This window comes from Herpailurus yagouaroundi, unplaced genomic scaffold (assembly GCF_014898765.1).
Source record: "Herpailurus yagouaroundi ecotype Mexico unplaced genomic scaffold, PumYag 185, whole genome shotgun sequence".
Classification (NCBI taxonomy): domain Eukaryota; kingdom Metazoa; phylum Chordata; class Mammalia; order Carnivora; family Felidae; genus Herpailurus; species Herpailurus yagouaroundi.
The window spans coordinates 6,844,966-6,868,876 of NW_024412416.1; the positions used below are offsets into that span (position 1 = coordinate 6,844,966).

The 23,911-nt window shown below is 54.3% G+C and overlaps 1 protein-coding gene across 1 annotated transcript in view; it reads right to left on the reverse strand.

Moving 5' to 3' along the window:
* ACAN (aggrecan) overlaps positions 1-23,911 on the reverse strand; it is a 66,093-nt gene that overhangs the window by 2,167 nt on the left and 40,015 nt on the right. The window contains exons 9-16 of the mRNA XM_040493404.1: positions 23,657-23,784; positions 22,360-22,653; positions 20,323-20,532; positions 14,549-17,473; positions 13,582-13,695; positions 4,040-4,153; positions 853-1,011; positions 383-465 (exon numbers count right to left, since the gene is read on the reverse strand). Of these exons, the coding sequence (XP_040349338.1) occupies positions 383-465; positions 853-1,011; positions 4,040-4,153; positions 13,582-13,695; positions 14,549-17,473; positions 20,323-20,532; positions 22,360-22,653; positions 23,657-23,784 (4,027 nt within the window). The remainder of the gene's footprint in view (positions 1-382; positions 466-852; positions 1,012-4,039; positions 4,154-13,581; positions 13,696-14,548; positions 17,474-20,322; positions 20,533-22,359; positions 22,654-23,656; positions 23,785-23,911) is intronic.

Below are 23,911 nucleotides of genomic sequence, written 5' to 3' on the forward strand. Positions count from 1 at the left end.
GATGTCCTCGGCTGACCTGTAGCGCTGAGTACACGTACTGTCTACTTGGCATCTATATTGCTTTCCGTCTGCCTGCCTCCTCGGGCAGACTCGAGTCCTCTGCGGGCAAGGGAGCCCTCTAAAGCTTCCACGTGGCCCTTCTGGTGGCGTGCCTTCATTCCATCATTGCCCTCCTCGTCCCCCTCTTCCCAGCCGGTGTTCACTCGACTTGCCCGGCCCTGGGCCGGTCTCCAGAGGCAGAGATGAACCACACACGGTCCCTGCCCCCAGGGCTCCCAGCCCAGCAGCTGCTCGGTGAGTGTATGTGGTCTGACCATGTCCCTCTCTGGGGGTCTCTGCTCCCTCCCCTCCTCTGGGCCACCAACTCTTCCCCGGGGCTCACCAAGGAGTGTCCATCTGACCAGCGGAAGTCCCCTTCGATGGTCCTGTCGTTCAGGCCGATCCACTGGTAGTCTTGGGCATTGTCTAGAGAGAGGTGTGGGTGTTGGGCATGGTGCTGGACACCCTGAGGGTGTCTGATAAACCGAGGCAGAGAGGATGGAGGGGTGGCAGGGGGTAGGCGGGCTCCTGGGAGCACGACACCTACTTCTAAGGCCCTGACAAGGCTCTCCGCACATGCACGTCCGGAGTGCACTTCAGCCACCACCCAAGCTGGTGAAGACTGGTGACAGCCACGGGCTTAGTCTGGCACTGACCGTGGCACGTGATGGGCTTCCGGTGCGGCCCTGGTTGCGGAAACACCCTTCCACCCCTCCCTGCAACCCCCCCCTCTCCCCCCCCGCCTCCCACCCCTGCGGCCTCTCTGGGTCCAAGTCTGCTGACGTCTGGCGGGTGAGGCCCCGCCGCACTCACTGTTGACAAACTCCTGCTCCTCCGGGGTGACAATGCTGCTCAGGTGTGACTGCTGTGCCCGACACCGGCTCTCCGCATCCACCCAGCTCTCGCGGTCGGGGAAGTAGCGGTAACAGTGGCCCTGGAACTTGGTCCAGCCCTCCTCACACAGCTCTTGGTCTGCAACACAGGTCGGGGGCTTGAAGAGAGAGGCCCCGGGGCCGACTGGGCGTGCCCAGTGCCGCCAGTCTCTCGCCAGATTCCTACATCCACCCGGCCTTCAGTGTCCGTCCTTGAAGGGAGAGGCCCATACGGATGAGGTTGAAGTTGGAAGCCAGGAAGGCCTGGCCCCAGAGCCCCAGAGCCTCTGGGCACATCTCCACCCTTTCTCTCCCTGATGTCGCCCCCCACCCCCACCCCACCCCAGAGCTTTTCTGCTCTGCAGGGCTGGAGAAAAGAGGTGGCGAGGTGGGAGGTGTTGAGGTTGAGGCCCAACATGGGTCAGAGGCTCCCAGGAGCCCCGGGGAGGGAAGCAGGGAGCTATAGGGAGTGTGTGAGGGAGGCAGGGAGCTGCAGGCAGCGCCGGGGGCGTGAAACGGCACCTCGGGTGGGGACAGAGGGACAGAAGTAAGTCTGCTTTGGGTTTAAAGATGACTCAAAGCTCTAAGTCTGTCCATCTGAGCTGCGCCCAGGATATCTGCCTCTTTCTTAGGGGAGGAGGTAGCCAACCCGGGGTCCTTGACCCAGGGGCCCCGGCTTTTTATTTAATTTCTGGAGAGCAGGTGAAAAGAGGGAGGAGCTTCTCTCCTCACAAACCTATGTGGGTAATGGGTTCTGAGTTCAGGGGAAGGGACTGGTTTGGAGATCTTGGAGCAGGCTGAGGGGACGGACGGAGGCAGGGGCAGGAGCCGGCTCTTGGCAGTGCGTCTCCCCATCTCTGCCCCCAGCGACATCTCACTGGTAGCCGGAAATTGGTCCTGGCGGGAGTGTTATAAACCTGGGAGATTGGCAGGCGCTATGCGTCAGGGCTCCTGCTTCCTCTTCAGGAGTCAGTTGCTAAACAGCAGCCAGCACACCAGCAGACAGAGGGAATTCTAAGACCCCCTCCTCCTCCTTCTCCTGGGGGTGGGGAGGGCTGCTGCTCAGGCCTGGGGGCCAAGTGCAGGGCCAGGAACCCCTCAGGCCGAATGGAGCCTCCTTTACTGGGTGCTACCGATAGTCTGGCTGACCCAGGATGGGGGGGGACCGGGACCTGAGGGCAAGGAGGCTTAGGCTGAGGGGTGGGTGCTTGGCAGGACTGAAAGACAGACACGCGGGAGAAGGCAGAAAGAGAGGACAGGCAGAGGCCAGCAGCCTGAGGAGAAGAGGTCAAGCAGCAGGAGGGCTGGGGGGGAAGGTCACCGGTCCCCTGCAGCCAATTGCTTCTCCATGGAGCGAGGCCAAGGTCTGGAAAGAAGGTGCCGGCAAAGAGGTAGCTCGGCGTCCGGGGGAGACCAGAGACCTCATTCCAGGGCTTGGAAGGGCTGAGGGCCGAGCTGAGCAGGCAAACCCGGAGGCCACAGCTGCTCTGGGAGGGTGCGGGGCATGCAGGATGGTGGCTCTGGGGAGACACTGACCGAACTGCAGGGAGCCCGGAAGGAGCAGCAGGGCCAGGAGCTGAGCCATGAAACACCCGCGGGACAGAACCGGGAGAAGAGACGGAGCCTGGCTTGGCTTAGCCGGGCAACCCGGCACCGTCTCTGTGCCCCGCCAGAGTGCAGAGCCCCGTGGAGACCCTGCCTCCAGTCTGGCAGAGCACCTCCCTTCCTGGTCTGGCATCTAAGAGCTGTTGTCCGTGAGGACGCGCCAGATGCTTGTCCTCTGCGTAAATATTTTGATATCCTGGGGAGAGAAGCCTTATGACTCCCCCCTCCCTCCCAGCCCCCGGCCAAGACCCCATGCACCAGTTTCCTGGGGCGGAGGTGGAGAGTGGGAGGCGGCAGGGAAAGAAGAGGGTCCGGGCCTTTTCTTCCAGAAGCCTTAAGTTCCTCCACCGGCCTGTAACCTTAGCGGTGCCTCCGGAGAACATGCAATCCGAAACTCCTCCCCACCCTGCTTAGGACCAAAGGGAGATTGCCCAGGGGTTTCATCTGCTTTCTGGAAGTTTCTGGGACATTTAGCTTGAGGGGTCATAGAAAATGGTTTTGAACCCCGGCACGCTTCTAGTTCTGTGGGGGTTACTGCAACTAGTAACTACAAGCCCCATCTCCCCCTTTCTGAGTGGGCATGGCCCTGAGATCCTGGAGGGCAGGGGGCAGACCAGGAGCACCAGAGGCGAGAGAGCCGAGGGCTCCAGCCGGCCCTGGGAAGTTCCGGGCACACAGCTCCCCTGGCAGAGCCCGGCCCAGGTGCAGGAGCAGGGGGTTGGCAAGGCCCAGGAGGGGGAAACTCAGCCCCTGCCCCTTGCAGTGAGGCTCTGTCGTCTCTGGCCAGCCTTTTGCCTTGCGGGAGTGGGGGGAAAGGAAGCATGGGACGGAGTGGCACTGATGACGTGGCAGCTGCCATGGTGGTGGTGGCAAGGTGACGGGCAGCAGTCCCTGCTCAAGCATGACTTGAGCCTGCTGGTGACACGGGAGCTCTCAGGCAGACAGAACACAGCTCTTGCCACAGAGGAGAGAGGCGGCGTGGCCAGTGTGGCATGGTGGCTCCCGAGGCCACAGAGGGGCCGCGGAGGTCCCACGGGCAATAGAGCGGGCAGACGCATGCTCATGACTGCTGGAAGATCTTTGGTGTCATTTGGAGCGAGAACCAATTAATTACTCCCACCCACAGCTTCCTTCAAGACAAGGGCACGGGATCAGCTCTGTCCTCTTAGTCTGATGCATGCACCGACCTCGATGCGGTCTCAGCAGGTCTGGAAGCCCTGAAGAAGGTTAGTGTTTTAAAGGTCCCCCAGAGCCCCACCTTCCAAAGTGCAGGCTGGCCCGGCCTGCGTGTCTCTCCTGCGGTCAGATCAGCCAATGCCCCGGAGGAGGGTTGCCACAAGGAACAGCAGGAAGAGTGGGAGTGAGTGAGGCAGACTTCTCGGTCGTGGCCCCTGAAATGGCTGTCTGGAGGGACCTTGGGGGCCCCCAGCCAGGGCCCAGAGCCTGTGGTTAGAAGGGAAGGGTGAAGGAGAAGGAGGGGGTGCAGCAGTTAGTAACATTAGCTGAAGCCGAGACGGCCGTACCAATCTCACACAGGTCCCCTCGGTAGCTGGGAAGGCATAAGCATGTGAAAGAGTCGATGGCGTCCACGCAGGTGGCTCCATTCAGACAAGGGCTTGAGAGGCACTCATCAATGTCTGCAAGAAACCAAGGGCCACCATTAGGACTCCTGCCAGCAACTCCAGCTTTGAAAGCATTGTAGGTTCTTTACGGGTGGCCAGCCCTGCTGCTCTCCAGAGCCCTGGGAGGGGTGGCTGGATTTCCTAAGAACTGTTGCTGCTGCTGCTGCTGCTGCTGCTGCTGCTGCTGCCGCCATATTGGAGCGCTGAGCCAAAGATCCAACAAGGGTTTTCCTGGATGTGTGTGATTCTCGACGGGCAAGCTGGGAGCACCGCAGCCAGGTTTCCCAGTGGTGAAGAGATCTGGTGCTTCTGAAGGCAAACACCCATTGCACGGCTCCTCCAAGATGCCTTCTCCGGTGACTATTTCAAGAGGCTTTGGGGTCTGAACCGGCTCTGAACATGGTGCTGAGCGAGGACCCTGGAGGTCAAGTTCTTGAAGTCTGGTTAGAACTCTTTTCTTTTCCTATCTTCTCTGTGGTTATGAACCAAGGCAAGAGGGCAAAGCCATGCATGGAGTACGAGGACAAAAAGCTGAAGTGGTCTGCAGAGTACTGAGCCAGGAGAGAACGGCACCATGGGATATTCTCATGAGACTCCTTCAGTTTTGGGGGGTTGCAGATACCATTGTTGTCTTCAGTAAATCAGATTCTAGAGTATCTAACGAAGATGAAGCCAGCATCATTCTCTTCACGGGAGGAAGAGAAAGCAGCCCAACATCTTCCCATGTTCCTTCCAGCTTAGGGCCTTAGAACGTGGACACCTCCAGTGAGTCACAGTTTCTAGAGGGGCTCCATTCTGGCCAGTGGGAAACCAATGTTTGAAGCTGGGGAGCCACTGGGGCACCTGCGTAGCTCAGTGGGTTGACCATCTATCTGACTCTTGATTTCAGCTTGGGTCGTGATCCTGGGGTCGTGGGATTGAGCCCCGCATTGGGATCCATGCTGAACATGGAACCTGCTTTAGATTCTCTCTCTCTCTCTCTCTCTCTCTCTCTCTCTCCCCCCCGCCCCTCTCCCCTGCAATCTCTAATTCAAATAAATAAATAAATAAATAAATAAATAAATAAATAAATAAATAAAGTTGGTGAGCCACTTAGTAAGTGGCCACCTATCACCCTGAGGTACGGCAGGCTTATTCCTCCCAGGCACACTCTTCCTCCCTTCTGTTCTTCGGGCCCAAGATGTTCTTTCTGATCCAACTTCTTTGTGGGACTTGAGCTGTTAAGTCATTGGTCTTCGCCTCAAATTTTCATCCAGTAGCCAAGGTGAGAACTGGATCTCCTAATCCAGTTTTTCCATGTCTTTCTGAGAAGCCAGAGACCTGGGGATCTTTTACTCTCTTCGTATTTATATCATAAAGGCCGCTGCTGGTTTTTTTTCTGGGGTACTTCCCCTGGGAACTTGCTAAAAGGTCTTATGAAGCTCTTCTTCCCAGGGGGTCGATAAGATGCTTCAATGAATGGGTGCCACTGGCTCATGGGGCATCACGATATATGGCAAAGCCTCAGTGTGTGCAGCTGTGTTTGCACCACCTTCAGGACCCGACATATCCACGGGTGGCATCCACGTGAGCAGCGTCTTGCACATGTTCCAGGATTAGTTCTCGCCTCTCATAGCAGCAGCCTAGACCTTAGAGTCAGTCCCCTCCTAAGAAGTCAAGAACACTTTCTTGTGGATCCTTTTTGCTAGCTGGTGCACAGTAGACGTCTTCAGGATTAGAGTTGGGTTTGTGCAGTGGGTGGCCGGTTCCCACGCACTCAAGTCCTCAGGTGTCTCTCTGTTCCCACGGAGTTCTTACCTTCATCTCGGGGAGTGCACACCACGGACTAGAAACCAAACAGTTCCAAGGTTGGAACTGTTCCAAGCGAAACCAAAATGCATGGAGGAACTGACCGGAGTCCCAGCATGCACTTGGATTCCCAGCATGCACCAGGATTCCCAGCAGCAGCAGTAGCAGCAATAGGTCAGGCCGGTGGGCTGGGCGGAAGCTGGGGCTGCTCTCCTGCTCCAGGAGAGCCCCTGTTCTCTTTTGTCCACTAAGCGTCATTATGGGTCACAGGAAGCACCTGGGCGAGGGGGGATTAAGCAAATGTAGGCGCTAAAGCAGTTCTACAGAGCAGGGGACAGGAGTGGCCTGTGGGAGAAGAGCCAGACATGGGCCCTGGGGCCTCTGACCAACCGTGGGGGAGGGGCAGGAAGTCAGGCCAAGTGGCTCCCTTCACATCATTGGCCCCCAGGTGGCCTGAGGCCCCGGGGTGGGGGGGGGGGTCGGCAGTGTCCTTTTCCTCCTGGCTTTGGCACACAATCTGAGCAGGGTGAGAGACCGCAACTCGGGGAACCAGTTCCTGGGTTCAGAAGCTGTGTTGTGCAGGGCCCGGGGTTCACCAATGAGAAGACCAGAGAGCCCGTGGGTGCCAGCTGGGCAGTTTAGAGCGGGGGGGGGCCTTCAGCCGGAGGAAGAGGGCCGAGCGTCCCCTGTGGGGCTTTCCCGGGAGCCCCGCAGGCCTGTCCTGCCCCATCTCCTCTCCCTCTGGCTGGAAAAGCCACCGCAGCCTGGCAGTGCCCACCTCTTTCTGTGAAGGGCAGTGGGGACATTGCTCATCTTCTGGAACCACAAGAGGAGTTGAGCTGGGCTGAGCACAGAATGGGGGACCCCAGAGAGGGTGACAGAGGGCGGGGGACGGAAGGGCTTTGGGCAATGGGCAGACCGCATGAAGGAAGAGAGGAAAGAGAAGGAACCGGTCTTTCACAATCTTCCCTGAGCCAGATGCTAAGTGTCCCCCACACGTGACCCTCCCAGGAGCCCTATGGGGCACAGGTGTCACATGTCGCAGTACAGGTAGGGGAACACGAGAAGTGGCCTGCCCACGTAGGTAAGCCAGGGGGACAGACTGGAAGAGGTGGAAGAATCCGACACTGAGGCTGGAAGTTGGGCCTCTGTCCCCTGGGGAGGGAGAGGGACACTGAAGTCTTGGATCTCAGCGCCTCGTTACCATTTCTGCTGCACCGGCCAAGGGCTCCCCTGTCATCTCTGAGCAGGAACCCTGGGGAGTGTCAGAACTGAGTCCTCTCCCTACTACTATCACCAAAAGGGATGATTTGTTCCGGAACCAGGCCCTCTAGAGATACCTCCAACTTAGGGGAGAAAATAACAGAGAATCCCCCGGTAAAGGCAAGGGGAATAAAGATATTTCCAAGTGATCACTTTGGCATCTGAATTGGAGACCTCAGGCCTCCATGCTGAACAGGTCTTGTCTGGTTTTTGCTCCTGTCAGAGCCTAAGACCCTCCAAGGGAGAGGGACTTTATTTGGCTCATAGAAAAGGCTGAGTGACAGCAGGTATTTTACTCAGGTGATACCCAACTGAAGGGGTTGCCAATCATAAAGACTGTGATATGAATGGTAACCCTCAAGTTGTTCAGTGTACAACCTGTGCAGCTATATGTGGTGATCCTGGACATAACTTTCCTGGACAAAGATGGGAGAAAATCCCCTCAAGAAGCACAGAGACCATTTCTTAACCCAGTGGATGTTCTGCACCCTGCAAAGACCTAGGATCAATCAGATGGACAGACCCGAGTAAATACATTTGCTTTCTGGTCTATCACAATTGATAGGAGGGTTGCAAGAACATATTTATCAGTTCCAATTTGCTTTTTTTTTTTTTAATTTTTTTTTTCAACGTTTATTTATTTTTGGGACAGAGAGAGACAGAGCATGAACGGGGGAGGGGCAGAGAGAGAGGGAGACACAGAATCGGAAACAGGCTCCAGGCTCTGAGCCATCAGCCCAGAGCCTGACGTGGGGCTCGAACTCACGGACCGTGAGATCGTGACCTGGCTGAAGTCGGACGCCTAACCGACTGCGCCACCCAGGCGCCCCTCCAATTTGCTTTTAACATAAACATGATAGGGGATGCCTGGGTGGCTCAGTCAGTTAAGCGTCGGATTCTTGGTTTCAGCTAAGGTCATGTTCTCATGGTCCGTGAGTTCGAGCCCCGCATTGGGGTCTGTGCTGACAGTGCAGAGCCTGCTTGGGATTCTCTCTCCCCGCTCCTCTGCCCCTTCCATTTGCTCTCTCTCTCACATACAATAAATTTAAAAAACTTAAAAAAAATAAACGTGACGAGACGCTTGGGTGGCTCAGTCAATCTTGGTTTTGGCTCAGGTCATGATCTCACAGTTTGTGGGTTCAAGCCCCATGCTGGGCTCTGTACTGACAGTGTGGAGCTTGCTTGGGATTTTCTCTCTCTCTCCTTGTCTCTCTGTCTCTTTCCTGCTCCTACTCTCTCTCTCTCTCTCTCTCAAAAATAAACAAACTTAAAAAAATAAACATCATTAAACAGTATGCTATAACTGTACAATTAGGTCTTATATTTCTAAAGGTTGATCCTGAATGTAACTTTAATATCCTGCTTCTTAAATTCAATTATAGTTGACCTCTGAACAACATGGGTTTGTGTGTAGGTCCACTTACATGCAGATTTTTTACAGTACAGTACTGTAAATGTATTTTCTCTTCCTTATAATTTTCCTTTTTAAAAATTAAGTTCTATGCCCCATGTGGGGCTTAAACTCATGACCCCAAGCTCAGGAGTCACACACTCTACTGACTGAGGCAACTAGGTGCCCGCCCCCCCCATGATGTTCTTTTCTCTAGCTTATTTTATTATAAGAATACAATACATAGAAGCACCTGGGTGGCTCGGTCGATTGAGCGTCTGACTTCAGCTCAGGTTGTGATCTCACAGCCTGTGAGTTTCAGCCCCGCATTGGGCTCACTGCTGTCAGCACAAAGCCTGCTTCGGATCCTCTCTCCCTCTCTCTCTCTGCCCTTCCCTGCTCATGCTCTCTGTTTCTCAAAAATAAATAAAACATAAAAAAAGAGTTCTATATAATACACAGAACATACAAAATAAGTATTAATCGATTGTTTATGTTATCACTAAGGCTTCTGGTCCACAGTAGGCTATTAGTAGTTGGGGGGGGGGTCAGAATTTATACGCAGATTGTCGACCATATGGGGGCTGCACCCCCAACCCCCAGTGCTATTCAAGGGCCAACCTTAGTTCCCTGTTAAAACCTGCCCGTAGACTTTTTAGTTATGTCAAGTCATGAAGGTGTGATTTGTGTTTTCACTTGTAACCTTGTATTTTCACTTGCTCTGAAAGCATTTTCCTCACCCAGGGCTAAGATTTCACTGAACTTCAAACATTTCTGCTCTAGGGGAAGAGACCGTGTCAGATCACAGATCGGAGTCTCAAGCCTACAAAATGGAGAATGGTGGTTAAGACCGAAAAGAGGCTGATTAAATTTTAAGTTCACGCCCTTCCAACCCCAGAGTTTAGAGAAATCCACCCGGCACCGGGGATGGCCGGGAAATTGGACGTGAGGTAGCATGTTCCCAACCTTGGGTGTACACGTAGTTACACCCTGTAGTTAACACGTCTTTAAAAAGGATTTTTAGGGGCGCCTGGGTGGCGCAGTCGGTTAAGCGTCCGACTTCAGCCAGGTCACGATCTCGCGGTCCGTGAGTTCGAGCCCCGCATCGGGCTCTGGGCTGATGGCTCAGAGCCTGGAGCCTGTTTCCGATTCTGTGTCTCCCTCTCTCTCTGCCCCTCCCCTGTTCATGCTCTGTCTCTCTCTGTCCCAAAAATAAAAATAAACGTTGAAAAAAATAAAAAGGATTTTTAAAAAATACCAATGCCAGAGACCCTCTTCAGACCAATGATCGCATCAGAGTAGCTCCAGGTGGGGCCCAGGTGCAGTGACTTTAAAAAAGCATCCAGGTGATTCCAAGGAGCAACAGGGTTTAAAACCTCAGAGCCAGAAAGCTCAGCAAATGTCAGCAACATAGGTGGGGTAGATGCTGCTGCCTTTTTTTTTTTTTTTTAAGTTTATTTACTTATTTTGAGAGAAAGAGAGAGTGTGATCAGGGGAAGAGGCAGAGAGAGAGAGGGAGAGAGAAAAATCCCAAGCAGGCTCTGCATTCAGCACACAGCTTGACACAGGGTTCGATCTCACAAACCATGAGATAGTGACCTGAACCGAAGTCAAGAGTCGGACGCTTAACCGAGTGACTCACCCAGGTGGCCCCGCTGCTGCTTTTTAAGTGGAGGGGAGTGGCATAGCCCTGCTTCTAATCGCTAAAGAATCTGACTAGTCATCAGGAGTACAGATGAATAATTTGTCAAGAACTTGTCTACGGCATGTTGACAAAACAAGCTGATGGCAACTGTCAAATACTTTCTTTTAAGGACGAAACACAGCCTCCAACCTCACTTATTAGGTGAAAGATGACCCTGAGTATTCAAACACTGCCACAGGAATAATGCTATAGCTTGCTCCCTCTGGCGCCTGGAGAACACTGACCTATAGTCTTTCAACAGCCTGTGTTTCCCAGTCCCAGCACAGGACAACAGTGGGTCACCTGTGGAGATTAGCATGCTCCTCCGGCCTTTCGGAAGCATCCTCGACACCTGCTCTTTGGGATGATAAAGCTTTCCCTAACCAGCAGAGTAAGAGATGGGGAAGCAGAAGTAATTTCTTTTTAAACGTTTATTTATTTTTGAGACAGACAGAGACAGAGCATGAACGGGGGAGGGTCAGAGAGAGAGGGAGACACAGAATCTGAAACAGGCTCCAGGCTCTGAGCAGTCAACACAGAGCCCGACGCGGGGCTCGAACTCACGGACCGCGAGATCGTGACCTGAGCCGAAGTCGGACCCTTAACCGACTGAGCCACCCAGACGCCCCAGAAGTAATTTTTATTAATACTTTTTTGGGCCAGATGCTGTACTCAGGTATTCCTTATTCCTCAGTTTCTCAGCACTGACCGCACAGTGGAGTCACCTGGGTGGTCTTAACCCCCGCCCGTGCCAGATCTCACCGTTCCTGAGTTCAAGCCCTGCGTCGGGCTCTGCGCTGACAGGGAGAAGCCTACTTGGGATTCTCTCTCCTTCTTTCTCTGCCCCTCCCCCCACATAAATAAACATTAAAAACAATAAATAAAAGAAAACAACCCAGTGCCAAGGTCACAGGACCATTTCAATCAGAATCTGTGGGCGTGGGACCCCAGGCCTCAGAATTTTCTAAAGCTGAGAACCACTACCTTTGATTGACCCTATTTCAAACGAGGTACTAAGGGCTTGGCTGTGGGTTTCTCACTGGCCAAGCCCCACTTCTAAAACCTCTCTCCATTCTGGTCGCCCTGAAGTTCATCTTCCGGCTCGTTAAGACCGGCAACTGATTATTATGTTCAAGAGGGAGCTTCCTACTTGGCTGAGCGTGTTAAACAAGTGAATGAAGACCCCTGTTCTGCATTTGACTCACTCAAAGGGGTGAGGGAAATTACTTGACCGCTCTGTGCTTCCGTTTCGAAGGGGGATAACTGCCAAGCTACCCACAGAGCTGTCTGGGAGGAAGTCGTGGGGAAGAAAGCCCTTTGGAAATACACCCGGTCAGAGAAGGGCTGTCCTTCCAGCGGATCAATTAGGGTCGATTGCCACCTACTTCTCATTTCATGAGCCCTGCTGTGACTTCTGATCCCAGTGTCCCGTTTTTGCTCAGGGAAGGAGTTGCTAAGGATGGAGGGAGGTGTCAGAAGACACGAAAAGAGGGCGAGGGCGTTCTAGTCCTGGCTACTGTCCAGGAAGTCCTGCTGGGCTCCGAGTCTGCTCCTCTCCGACTCAGGCTGAGCTCCCTTAACACCTCACTCGAGACAGGCGGCCCTGCTGTCCTCCCCCCCGCACACCCGGAGGGAGGAAGTGCTTGCACACCAGACATGATGTCCGCCAGGGTTGCCACTCACAGGACAGACAGAGCCATTCCCACTGCTGACCGAGGAGTCAGAGCCCCACTAGCTGGAAAGCACACACACAGGGCCTCCCCAGGGTTCCTGCAGGGGCAGCCTCTCTCAGGACAGAGGCAGTGCCCTGCCCTCCCATCGAGGTGGATGACGAGGCCCGTGACTCTAGCCCCTGAGGTGACTGTGGCCCTGTGACATACTGCCTCCTAGGTGGCAGGGCCAGGACTGTCCTAGGAGAGTCCACCCCTCTGGCCACAGAGGCCCCCAGTGCTCTTAGTCACAGCCTTGACACTTGGCCAGAGGCTGACCCAAGTGGAGAAAAGAGTGAATTCATAGTCAACCTAGTGCCTGTTTATACAGAATATTTCCTGTGTATGCTGTGTATATACAGCATATTTGTATTACATGAGCATATATTAGGAGGTATTTACATATATGTCAATATATACAAACACAAAAATCTTTCCTTGTGCACGACGTAACGGCTCCTGGAGGATAGGTGCCCAGCCCTATTTGCCTAGTAGTATTTGCTTCCCCCCAGGACTCATGGCTCTGATTTTGCACATGTCCTAGGAAAGACCCTGGGACAGAGGCTGCGGTGAGGGCGTGGGGGCAGTGCGGAGACCCAACCCAAGAGAATGAGCTTGGAGGTAACTGGGCATCTCTTCCCTTCCGGGTGGCGATCTGACAAAATGAAGTGTTCGCATGGCCACAGACCTCCAAGTGTTCAGGGAACACGGGTAGAATCTCATCATCTCGTTCGGGGCGCCACCTCCAGTCAGAGGACTCCCCAGGCTCCTCACCTGTCCCACAAGCTGCTTCACCCATGGCTAAGGACAGAGGGCCCCAGGGTGGTGGGTGCCCAGGGGCAGGGGGCTGCCAGGTCACGGCCGACTTGCCACCGTGAACCCTGGAGCTGGGGATGACAAGTAAGTACTGCCTGCCGTTTCCCTCAGGGCAAGAAGGGGACCCGAACTCCGCTCAGGGCCAGGCACGGAGGGGTCTGCAGCGCTTTCCCAGAGAGGGTGGCTCGGCCCGATGCAAGACAGCCCTCTCGGAGGCATGACCTGCTCTTTCCCGTCTACATCCTCGCTCCACACTTCTCAGAAGTGATGTTTTCCCTTCAAAATTCAAGCATATGTTGTGTTTGACTCATAAAACAATCTTTGGCTTGGGGCGCCTGGGTGGCTCAGTCAGTTAAGCATCCGACTTTGGCTCAGGTCATGATCTCACATGAGTTCGAGCCTCGTGTCGGGCTCTGAGCAGACAGCTGGGAGCCTGGAGCCTGCTTCGGATTCTGTGTCTCCCTCTCTCTCTGCCTCTCCCCCGCTCATGCCCTGTCTGTCTCTCTCTCAAAATAAACATTAAAAAATTTTAAAAACAATCTTTAGCTTAACAAAAAGATGAACTACCTTTTAGTTTAACTACTTGAACTTTATCTCCTAAACTCCACGTAGAGTAGAATGTTTACCCTGTGGCTTCTACACTGATGCGTCACTGCATACCTCTCCTCTCCGGTCTGAGAAGCCCGAGCCTCTGCTGGCCTCGGTTGCCTCCTCTGACCTGTGGCCCCTTCTAGGGACGAAGGAGTCGCCCTCCTGCCCCTGCCTGCACCCCCATGGCCGATGAGGGTCTTACCTATGTTGCAGTTCTTGCCGGTGGGGCCAGGGGGGTACAGGCATGTGATGTGTCCCTCTGTCTCCTGGCAGATTGCACTGCCACAGGGCTCCTTGGCACAGGACCTGGCAGGAGCTGCGGCTCTCAGGGAGATGCTGAGCGTCAAGAACACAGCGGCCTGGGGTTGTGACCTCAAGGTCGGGGCACAAGGACCCCTGAAGCCCACAAGGCTGCTTTGGGTCAGCATGTTTTTGGAGTCTCTGTCCTTCTTGGGCACCTAGCCCTAGCATCCTGGGGGTGGGGGTGGGGCTCTTTGACCGGGAAAGGTCTCTCGGCCCAGAGGGAGGGGCAAGGGATCCCAAGGCAAAAAGCAGGGGAAACTCATCGGCTTCCAGTGCCTGGTGCTTGGGCTGCATCGAGGTGAGACCATCACCATTGTACAGAGAAGTCACCTGTACTGGGGTGGGGACTAAATGACACTTTAGGACAGCCAAGATGACACTTCATACTTTCCTAAATTGTGCAGGTCTTATCCCTACACGAAATAAATATCTGGGCATAGATGTCATCAGATTTGTTCTCTCCTCTCACGAAGAAAGAGAAACTCCACGGGGAAGGGGCGTGAGTAGAATTTCTAGCATCGTGTAAACAGTCATCCTCCTCTCTCCCTCTGCCAAGTACAGATAGTTGAAGTCACATATCAATGTTCTTGTGATGTAACGCCACTGTAACAGTAACAACCACTAATCACTAAGTGTGTGCCACGTGAGAAGCAGGACGCTAAGTGCTTGCTCGGTATATATTTATATCCTGTTTAGTAGTCCCTGGTACTATTCCCCTTTTACAGGGGAGGCTCAGAGAGGTTAAGAAACTTACCTGAGGCTGCACAGCTAATCTGTAGTGAAGCTTGAATTTACACTGCCTCCTACTATGCTACAGCCTGAACTCCCCGAACACATTTAAGGAAAAAAAGAAATCCCAACAATACCTGCAATGGTTACCGCGGATTCATCTGTCCCTCCTGGAGGAGTTGGGATGGAAGCATCTGTGGGGAAGGTGGCTGTTTCGGCTGTTTGGGTCTCTTCTCCTGAGTGCAAGGGGCTTGAGGACTCGATTTCTAGGTGTGCCTCTGCAGGGCGCTGGGTCTGCTGGGTCCATTCAGACTCTGGGACGCTGGTGCTGATGACCATGTCCAGCCCTGACGTGTGACCAGACAGGTCTCCGCCGATTTCAGTCCTGTCTCCAGAAGCCACTGGAGTGGCCGAAGCCCAGCCCGATGCCTCTGTGCCCACATCGTGGGTGGTGGTTGGCTCCTCCTGTGCTTCCGGGGTGGCCGAGCCCTCCCCGGGGCCTTCCGGAAAGGCTGAGGTGCTGCCGCTCACCGCCAGGCCTGAGCCTCCCTCCACATCAGCGTCAGGGAAGGTGGAGGTGGCTTCACTTACATCAGGGGACCCGGAAGCCCCTCCGCTCACCTCAGGGGCAGCAGACGCCCCCGGTCCAGCCTCAGGAAAGGCAGGTGTCTCACTGCTGGATTCCGGGACCGATCCTACCCCAGACCCGGGGAACATGGGGGTGGCTCCACTAATTTCCCCAGACGCAGAGGCTTCTCCACTGGACTCGAAAAGCCGGGGTGTGTGTGTCACAGGGGGTCTTTGTGCAAGTTCCTGGGACACCGTTGGTTCAGTGACACCCTCCACGAACTCAGAAGTGATTAAAGTGACTTCTGGAAGTCCTGAGGCCTCTCCACTGGTGCCCGTGGCTGCAGAAGAATCGCCACTAACATCCACAGTGCCAGAAAAGTCCCCACTAAAATACGGAGTACTTGATGGCTCCCCACTGGGCTCCACCAGCCCGGACTGCGGCCCGCTCAGGTCCAAAAATCCCGAATGGTCTCCAGACACGTCTGGTGCTCCAGAATGGGCACCACTGAGTTCCACAATGCCCGAAGGCCCTTCTCCCGCTTCTTGGGCTGTTGGGGCCTGGGTTACAGATTCCACCAAAGTCCTGTCTACCAGAGAGACAGTGGGGAAACCAGAAGCAAGTCCACTGCCGTCATATGCTCCTGAGGGCAGGCTGCTCCCAATCTCTGCCCCGGAGGATTCTCCACTGACCTCAGCTACTGCACTTGGCAGGCCACTGAATTCTGGAGGCGGGGAGGTAAACCCACCGGAGTCAACTGCTCCAGAAGACTGTCCACTGACATCCATGATCCCAGATGTGCCTGACAGACCTGCCTCCCCTGAAGGGAGTCCACTGAGTTCCACAGACCCCAAGCCTTCTTCTTCTTTAAATGTAGTTGGGGTCACTTCGACCAAACTGGTGTCCACAAATGTAATGCCAGAAGATGCACCGCTGCCACTCACGGCACTGGGAACCAGGTCAGGGATTCCAGAGGTCGCGCCACTGACACCAGGGACCCCAGATGTTTCCCCACTCAGGTCGGTTATGCCAAATGGTTGACCACTGCCAGAAAGAACTCCAGAAGCTTCTCCACTGACATCTGGCTGGCCGGAGACCAGTCCACTGAGCTCAGTCACTGCAGATGTTTCCCCAGAAAACCCTGATGCCTGCCCACTGACTTCAAAAAGCCCAGATGTTCCCCCGCTGATGTCAGGAAATCCTGATGGCTGTCCACTGACACCAAAGAATCCAGATGTTTCCCCACTGATGTCAGGAGACCCAGAGGCTTGGCCACTGAGTTCAGCTCCTGACGGGAGTCCGCTAACTGCCCCACTAATGTCCAACTCGCTGAAGGGCAGCCCAGATGTTTCTCCGGCACCACTAATGCCAATAGTCCCCCTCCCTTCCAGTTCACTTGCAGTGGTGGCCGTGACCACTTCCACCAATGTAGTATCCACCAGGGAGACGGTTGGGAATCCAGAGGGAAGTCCACTAAAGTCAGGTAGGCCAGAGGATGGGCCACTTGCAAGGTCCACCCCAGAATACTCACCACTAAATCCAGATGGAAGGCCACTTGCTTCTGGAGCTTGCCCACTTCCTAGAGTTCCAGAAGGTATTCTGCCTAAGTCCAAGTCTCCGGAAGCTGACCCAATCAAGTCTTCTTTTCCAGAAGGCAACCCACTGAGTTCCTCAGCTCCAGAAGCAGAGGTCTCCAGACCCTCCCCTCCAGAATAAAATTCACTGAGGTCCCCTACTCCAGAAGCAGAAGTCTCTGGATGATGACCCTCCACTCCAGAAGGCAGCCCGCTGAGGTCCCCTACTCCAGAGGCAGAGGTCTCTAGACCTTCTCTTCCAGAAGGAAGTCCACTGAGGTCCCCTATTCCAGAGGCAGAGACTTCTGGACCTTCTGCAGAAGGCAGCCCGCTGAGGACCTCTACTCCAGAGGCAGAGACTTCTGGACCTTCTCCAGAAGGTAGTCCGCTGAGGTCCCCTACTCCAGAGGCAGAGACTTCTGGACCTTCTGCAGAAGGCAGCCCGCTGAGGTCTCCTACTCCAGAGGCAGAGGTCTCCAGGCCCTCACCTCCAACTTTAGGAATGCTGGGCCCTGTAATTCTATCTTCATCCCCGGAGGCCAGTCCACTTTCCACAGGCAGGCCTGAGCCCACTGCAGAGGTGAGACCACTGGAGTCAAGATCTCCAGAGGGCAGTCCACTTGAAATTTCCCCTGAGGGCTGTCCACTGGAGTCCAGATGTCCTGAAACTTCTCCACTGCCTGTGAAGTCACCACTGACTTCGGGTACCCCGGATGCCTCCCCAGAGCCTGGCAGCTCAGTCCCACTGGGCACTGGGGGGGCAAGTGTGGATGGCTCCTCCCAGGGGAAGGGCTCCTCCGAGGGGGCTGGCTCCTCCGAGGGGGACGGCTCCTCTGAGGCTGAGGGCACTTCCGTTCCAGAAGGGCCTTCTGTGCTCTCCTCTGTTGCTGCGCTGGTGGGAGGCCACGTTGGAGGGATCCCTGGAAGAAAGGAAGAAGAAAGATGAGGTGTGGATTTAGTAACCCTGCCCTATTTAAGCTCACTCGTTCCTTCCACAGCAAAATGTTGCTTGAGAGGTGTGTTTAGACATTTTCTAGTGGAGCCTTGCTCAGTGTCTGGGGAAGGCAAGGAAGGAGGGGACCAGGAAGCGCCTCACCTGGCCGCTCTGCTCTGTGAGGCTCCAGGGGATGCCATCCCCACGGAAGTAGGGGCCTGGCTCCCATGAAAAGTAATCAAGGGCACCTCTCAGGCACCTCCATACTCGGAACTCTTATCTAAATCCATGATTTGCAAAGTGTGGTCTCTGAACCAGCAACACCAGCATTGTCTGGGAGGTTGATAGAAAAGCAGATTCTCAGATCTCACCCCAGTCCCACTGGTTCAAGAAGTCTGGGGTGGGGGCGGCATGTTGTCTTTTTTTTTTTTTTTTTAAATGTTTATTTATTTCTTTTGAGAGAGAGAGAGTGCGAGTGGGGAAGAGGGGCAAAGGGAGGGAGGGAGAGGGAGAGGGAGAGGGGGAGAGAGAGAGAGAGAGAGAGAGAGAGAGAGAGAGAGAGAGAGAGAACCCTAAGCAGGCTCCACACTCAGTGCACAGCCCAACCCAGGGCTCGATCTCAGGAACCATGAGATCATGGCCTGAGCAAAAATCAAGAGTTGGATACTTAACCAACTGAGCCACCCAGGCACCCCAGCTTGTTGTCTTTTTTTTTTTTTTTAATATTTATTTATTTTGGGGAGAGCACAAGCAGAGAAGGGGCAGAGGGAAGGGGACAGAGGATCTGAACTGGGCTCTATGCTGACCGGTTGACAGTAGAGAGCCTGATACGGGGCTCGAACTCACAAACGGTGAGATCATAACCTGAGCCAAAGTTGGACGCTCGACCCACTGAGCCACCCAGGTGCGCCCCAGCATGTTATCTTTTAATAAGCTCCCCCACCCCCGAACCCTGACAACACCGATGACCCCTCAAGTCTGAGAATCATTCATCCAAAACCATCCCTTCAAGGCAGGGGAGGCCAGCTGGTGTTGTTTGCAAAAATACATCAAGTGCATCAACTTTTTCAATTCTGAGAGTTGCTATTACAGAGGATTTGGAGAACAGAGGAAAGAAGCCCCATCATGCTAAATGACCAGGACTGCATTATTTTTCTTTCCATGTTGTTTCCTTGGGCATTTAAAAACAACCTATCTGGGGTTGGACCTCGCGTGTTCCTTTGGGCTCATTTCTTAGGTAGAGAGCCTGAGCACAGCGGGTGCTACCCCTCCAGGCAGAATCTTGGCGGTGGGCAGGGGGTTCAGGATAGCAGTCATGGCATTCAAGAGGACTTTAGTTGGGCATATGTATATAAATGCTTATTTATTTTTGAGAGAGAGCATGAGCGGGGGAGGGGGAGGGGCAGAGAGGGAGGGAGACCCAGAATCCGAAGCGGGCTCCAGGCTCCGAGCTGTCAGCACAGAGCCCCACGTGGGGCTCGAACCCACGAACCATGAGATCATGCCCTGGGCCGAAGTCGGACACTTACCTGACTAAGCCACCCAGGGGCCCCATCTTGTTAGGTTTCTTTTTAAAAGCAAGTCAATTTAAAGAAAAGGACGTAGAGTTAATAACAGTACAGATGGTTCCCGATATGGTCAATCAGCAAGGTGGTAGGGAACCGGTTTGCAAAATGTTTCTATGGGTCCGTTGGAGCCTCTTCCCGTGGAAACTCCCACTAGCTGCTGCCAGGATCCTGTGCCAAGCCACACACTCAAGCCAAAGAGGACTGTTATTTTTGTCCTGGTGAAGGGGGAGGTAAGGAAAGGGTCACAGGTGGGTGTGGCTGCCGGGTGAGGTCTCTGAGCCAGAATCCCACCTGCCCCACGGATACACCCTCACCTTCTGGCATGGAGGGAGGCCAGGCTTTGCCTTTCTAGCACCCAGAGGAGCGCCGAGCACGGCTGAATTGCTGGGGAACAGTGCACTGAGTGACTAGATGAGGAACTGGGAAGCTCTGATGGACTCGTTCCTTCAAATGAACGTGCCCCTGGGTGAGGTGACTCTAGTAAGCACACACACATTACTGTGCATTTAATTCAGCCTTACGCGGGGATGCCTGGATGGTTCAGCCGGTTAAGCGTCCGACTCTTGATTTCAGCTCAGGTCACGATCTCACGGTTCATGAGTTCGAGCCCCACATCGGGCTCTGTGCTAACAGTGCAGACAGAGCCTGCTCGGGATTCTCTCTCTCTCCCTCTCTCTCTGCCCCTCCCCTGCTGGTACTCTCTCTCTCTCTCAAAATATAAATATATAAATAAATATTAGCATATCCAATGGCCCTGAGAAGGTCTGCAGTGAGGAAACCTGTTAATCTTTCTGTAAGCCAGCATTTCCCTTATGGCCACAAAACACTTTTTCCAACAGGGTGAGGGGCCTAGAAGCTTTCATCCCATCGAGTCCCATCTGATTTTATCAGGACAGATGGGGCTCAGGAAGTTCTGGCTGGGGATGCCTGGCCCAGAAGAGACACATAGAAGGAGGAACAAAGCAAGGAGACAGGTCACGGTCACACTTTCAACTACCCCTCTGGGTCCTCACCCCTCTATTAGAGATCCTCCCACAAGAGAGCTTTTAAAAGGCTGGAAGGTAGGGGTGTAAATGCAGGAAGACAGAGTGAGAGGTGCTTTATGAACAAGGCTGCCCCTTTCTTCCCTTGACCGTTGTCCTAGAGGCCAGTTGCGGGGGCTGACGTTGCCCAGAGCAGCACATTCAGCTCGTGTGACACAGAGGGCTGGGGACACAGAGCACATGTCCCACCCTAGGACACACCCCAGAGCCCTAGCCACACAGACCTGGTGGTGGGGAAGTGCCCACTGGGGTGTAGGCCAGTTCCCATTCCGTCTGGTTTTCTGGCTCAGTGGTGAAGTCTGGGCTTGTCGTGGTCTCCTCTCCCGAGGGGACAGCAGCCACACCAGGCACCACTTGGGTAGCGATCCAGTCCTCCACAGAGGGCGTGGCTGTGCCACCCTCTTCTCCTCCTGGAGAGGGCGCTGCTGAGACACCTAAAGAGATGAGGGTGGTGAGAATTCCTTCCTACCAGTGACCCATCCCAGGTTGGCCCTTCTCAAGGGGGACTAGAAGATTCCAAGAGGGGCCAGGCTGGTGCAAAAACCTTGCTAGACCTCGACAGCCCCCCCACCCCCAAACCCAGTGAGATGGCTTCTGTCTTCCTCAATAAGAGCTGTCTGCATCAATTACACAATTTCGATACACACACACATTATTTCAGGGTGGTCTGGGACATCTCTCCTGCAAAATCTATTATACATGCCAGGCATTGTTTAAAGGTGTTATGTATATAAAATCATTTTATCCCACAACAGCCTTATGAGATAGGTACTATATCATTTACAGCTAGGGAAACTGAGGCACAGAGTTAAATGACTCGCCCAGGGTCAGTGGCTTATAAGAGGCAGATCTAGTCTTTGAAGGAAAGCACCTGGCACCAGCCCCCGCTCTCACCTACGGCATGACGCTGCCTTTCCTGGGGACAGAAATTATGGGTCAAAAATAGGAGGCTGTGATTTAAAATCCATGAAGTCACCCCAGCACTGGAGGGTGAAGGAGGGACTTATTGACTGGGGGTAACTGTTTTGGTTTGGGGGAAACCGGAGGTGGGCTTGGTCGGGAAAGAGGCCAAAACCTCTTGGCAGTTACAGAAAAGGCCGAGTTCACGGAAGGTCGGGGACTGTGCAGGAGGGTGGGGGGGGGGGGAGTGCATGGGTAAACATTTACAGGGAGGCTAACTGGTGTGGCTTCTGCTGCCCGGGGGTCCCGACAGCGGTACTGGCACAAGAGCCTCGACACATCATCCTCTGGGAGGGGTTTGGCTTTCGTGAGGCTGGCGGTGCGGGGCTGAGCTTTCTCTGAGCTGGGTTTTAAAAGGTGACCCTGGAAGTCTGAGAAACTTGGCAAAGCTCGGGTCTTATTTTTCATTAACTTTGTTTTGGAATAATTCTACATTCACAGGAAGCTACAAAGACACTCAGCTTTGATGCATCATGTATAAAACACGGCTCAAGCTGAGACTACAATCTAGGTTCCAGTCAGTGCTTTCAGACCCGCCGATCTCATCCCTTCAGAGCCCCGCCCTAAGCCTTGGCCACGCCCTAGCCACACCCCCTGGGCCGTTTGATGACAGAATTCTGGGAACTCCGGCTAGTAAAGTGGTTTGATCTGCACTGGGTCCTCAGCACAGGTCAATTAAAAATCTGAGTTTCTGGTGTTTAGTGAAGCATAATAGAACACTTGGACTCAACTCCTCACAAAAATATCTGGAAGCAGGAGAAACTTTGGCAAGGGTTACAAATTAAAACAGTATATATGTATGTGCATGTGTATATGGGTGTTATTTACAACAGTAAAGCTAACATTTGCTGAGAATTTACTATGTCCCAAGCACAATGCCAAGTGTTTTGTGTGCACTATCCCAGTTCATCGGTACAGCAACCCTTTCAGGTAGGAACTATTACATCACTATTTTATAGATGAAACAGAGGAACAGAGAGGTTAAGTGACTTGCCCAGGGTCACACAGCTATTACGCAGAAGAACTGTAATCAAAATTCAGGTCAACCTGGTTTTAGAGCCCAAGCTTTCACTCGCCTCTCTCTGCCTGTCTCAGAGGAACTTGAGAAGGATGTACTTGCCTTGGGGTCAACGCTCAAGATCATGCTAGCTCCGGAGCTGGCCCTGCCCCAGAGGGACTGACTTTTCCCTCCTTGCTCTGATGGATGGGGACCGCGGGCAGGAGTGAAGGTGTGAAGGGGTGAAGCCAGAGGAGTCACCCCCAGGCAGAAGGGAGGCTGGAGGAGAGGTGAGAACACGTACCTCGGAAGCAGAAGGCATGATGCCGGGACAGTGGGTCTGGGAGGCCTGTCTGGTTGGGGTAGAGGTAGACCGTTCTCACGCCTGGCTTGTCTCCGCCACAGGAGGGCCTCGGGGTGACGATGGGGTAGCGGAGGCTGCCGTCGGACAGCCAGCCAGCATAGCACTTGTCCAGGCCCCGGCTCCAGGCGGCGTAGAGCTGGCCCGTGGAGGCCAGTGTGGCGTTGTGGGATTCACAGAATGCCAGGGCCTCCTCGAAGGTGAACTGCTCCGGGCGTGTGACAAAGAACACCTCCCCTGGGGGCAGACGCAGGTGCAGGTGTGACCCTCATGTCCACAGCCAGAGCAGCCTCAGCTCACCCAGGGGCCGGGGCAAGAGAATTGAAGCCAGCTGGTCACTCTACATGGAAACAGCCTCCCTCCTTCTCTGTTTTCTAGACTGCCCCTCACACTTGAGCACCCCCCGCCTCTGCTAAGAGAGGCATTCCCTTGGGCACCTTCCCTCCGACCCCCCTGTGCTCCCTACACCACAGCACTTAAGCATGGAGCACCCGAATGCTGTGGACCTGCAACCCCCACCCCCACCCTGGGGGCTCCTCGAGGGGAGGGGTGGGTCCTGTAGCCACTCTTGGGGTTTCGGTCCCTGCACCCAGAACTGTACCCAGCTGCTCGTCTGAATTGGGGGGAGGAGGTTCACATTTAGTGGACACCTACTGTACCGGGCCCTTCTCATACATATCTCATTTAATACTCCCAGAAATCTCTGATATGAGGCACAATCAGCCCTATTTTATAGATGAGGAAACCGAGGCCCAGAAAGGTTAAGTAACCTGCCCCAGGTCCCCAAAACACGTGAGTGGCTATACCAAAATCTTTCCAGAATAATGCCAGCATTTCCAAAATTGGGTTCTATGCGATAGTAATTTGATGATTATAATTGAAATGAAAAGACGTGAAACGCAACAAAATAAAATGCCTGTGGTTGACTAAGCTTGGGCACTTGGCTAAGCAAAGTTAAAGAGGTTTTTCTATTGCAGGACTTCTCAGAGGCTTTCATTTGTTCCGGGGCACTGGGATTCTCCGAGAGGCGGATGGTGGAGACCTCGCCTGCAATCCTGGGGGACCCGCATGAACCATTCCGGAGGGAGAGAAGGAGCTTGGCCCGAGAGAGGGGCTGGGCCGGCCTTTCTGCCCCTGGGTGGGAAGCGAGCTGGGGGGACGGTAATTTCCCCTCCTCTTTGTGTCTCCCCACCAGCCCCCTGCCTGGCTGGGGCCCCAGATGCCAGAATGTGGCTTGTACCCTCGAGCCTGTCCACGTAGCAGTAGACATCGTAAGTTTCGGACGGTGGCCGGATGCCGTAGGTCCTGACTCCCGGGCTGCTGTCTTTATCACCCACACATGGGGTTCGTGGGCTCACGATGGGGTATCTGCAAAGGAGGGCAGGAGAGGCACCTGAAAGCCTATTCCAGGGGCCGGGAGAGGCAGGGCCCGGGGTGAGGCTGGCAGGCCTCTTGGGACTCTGGCAGGGTGCACTGTCAGTGACAGCAGTCCCCT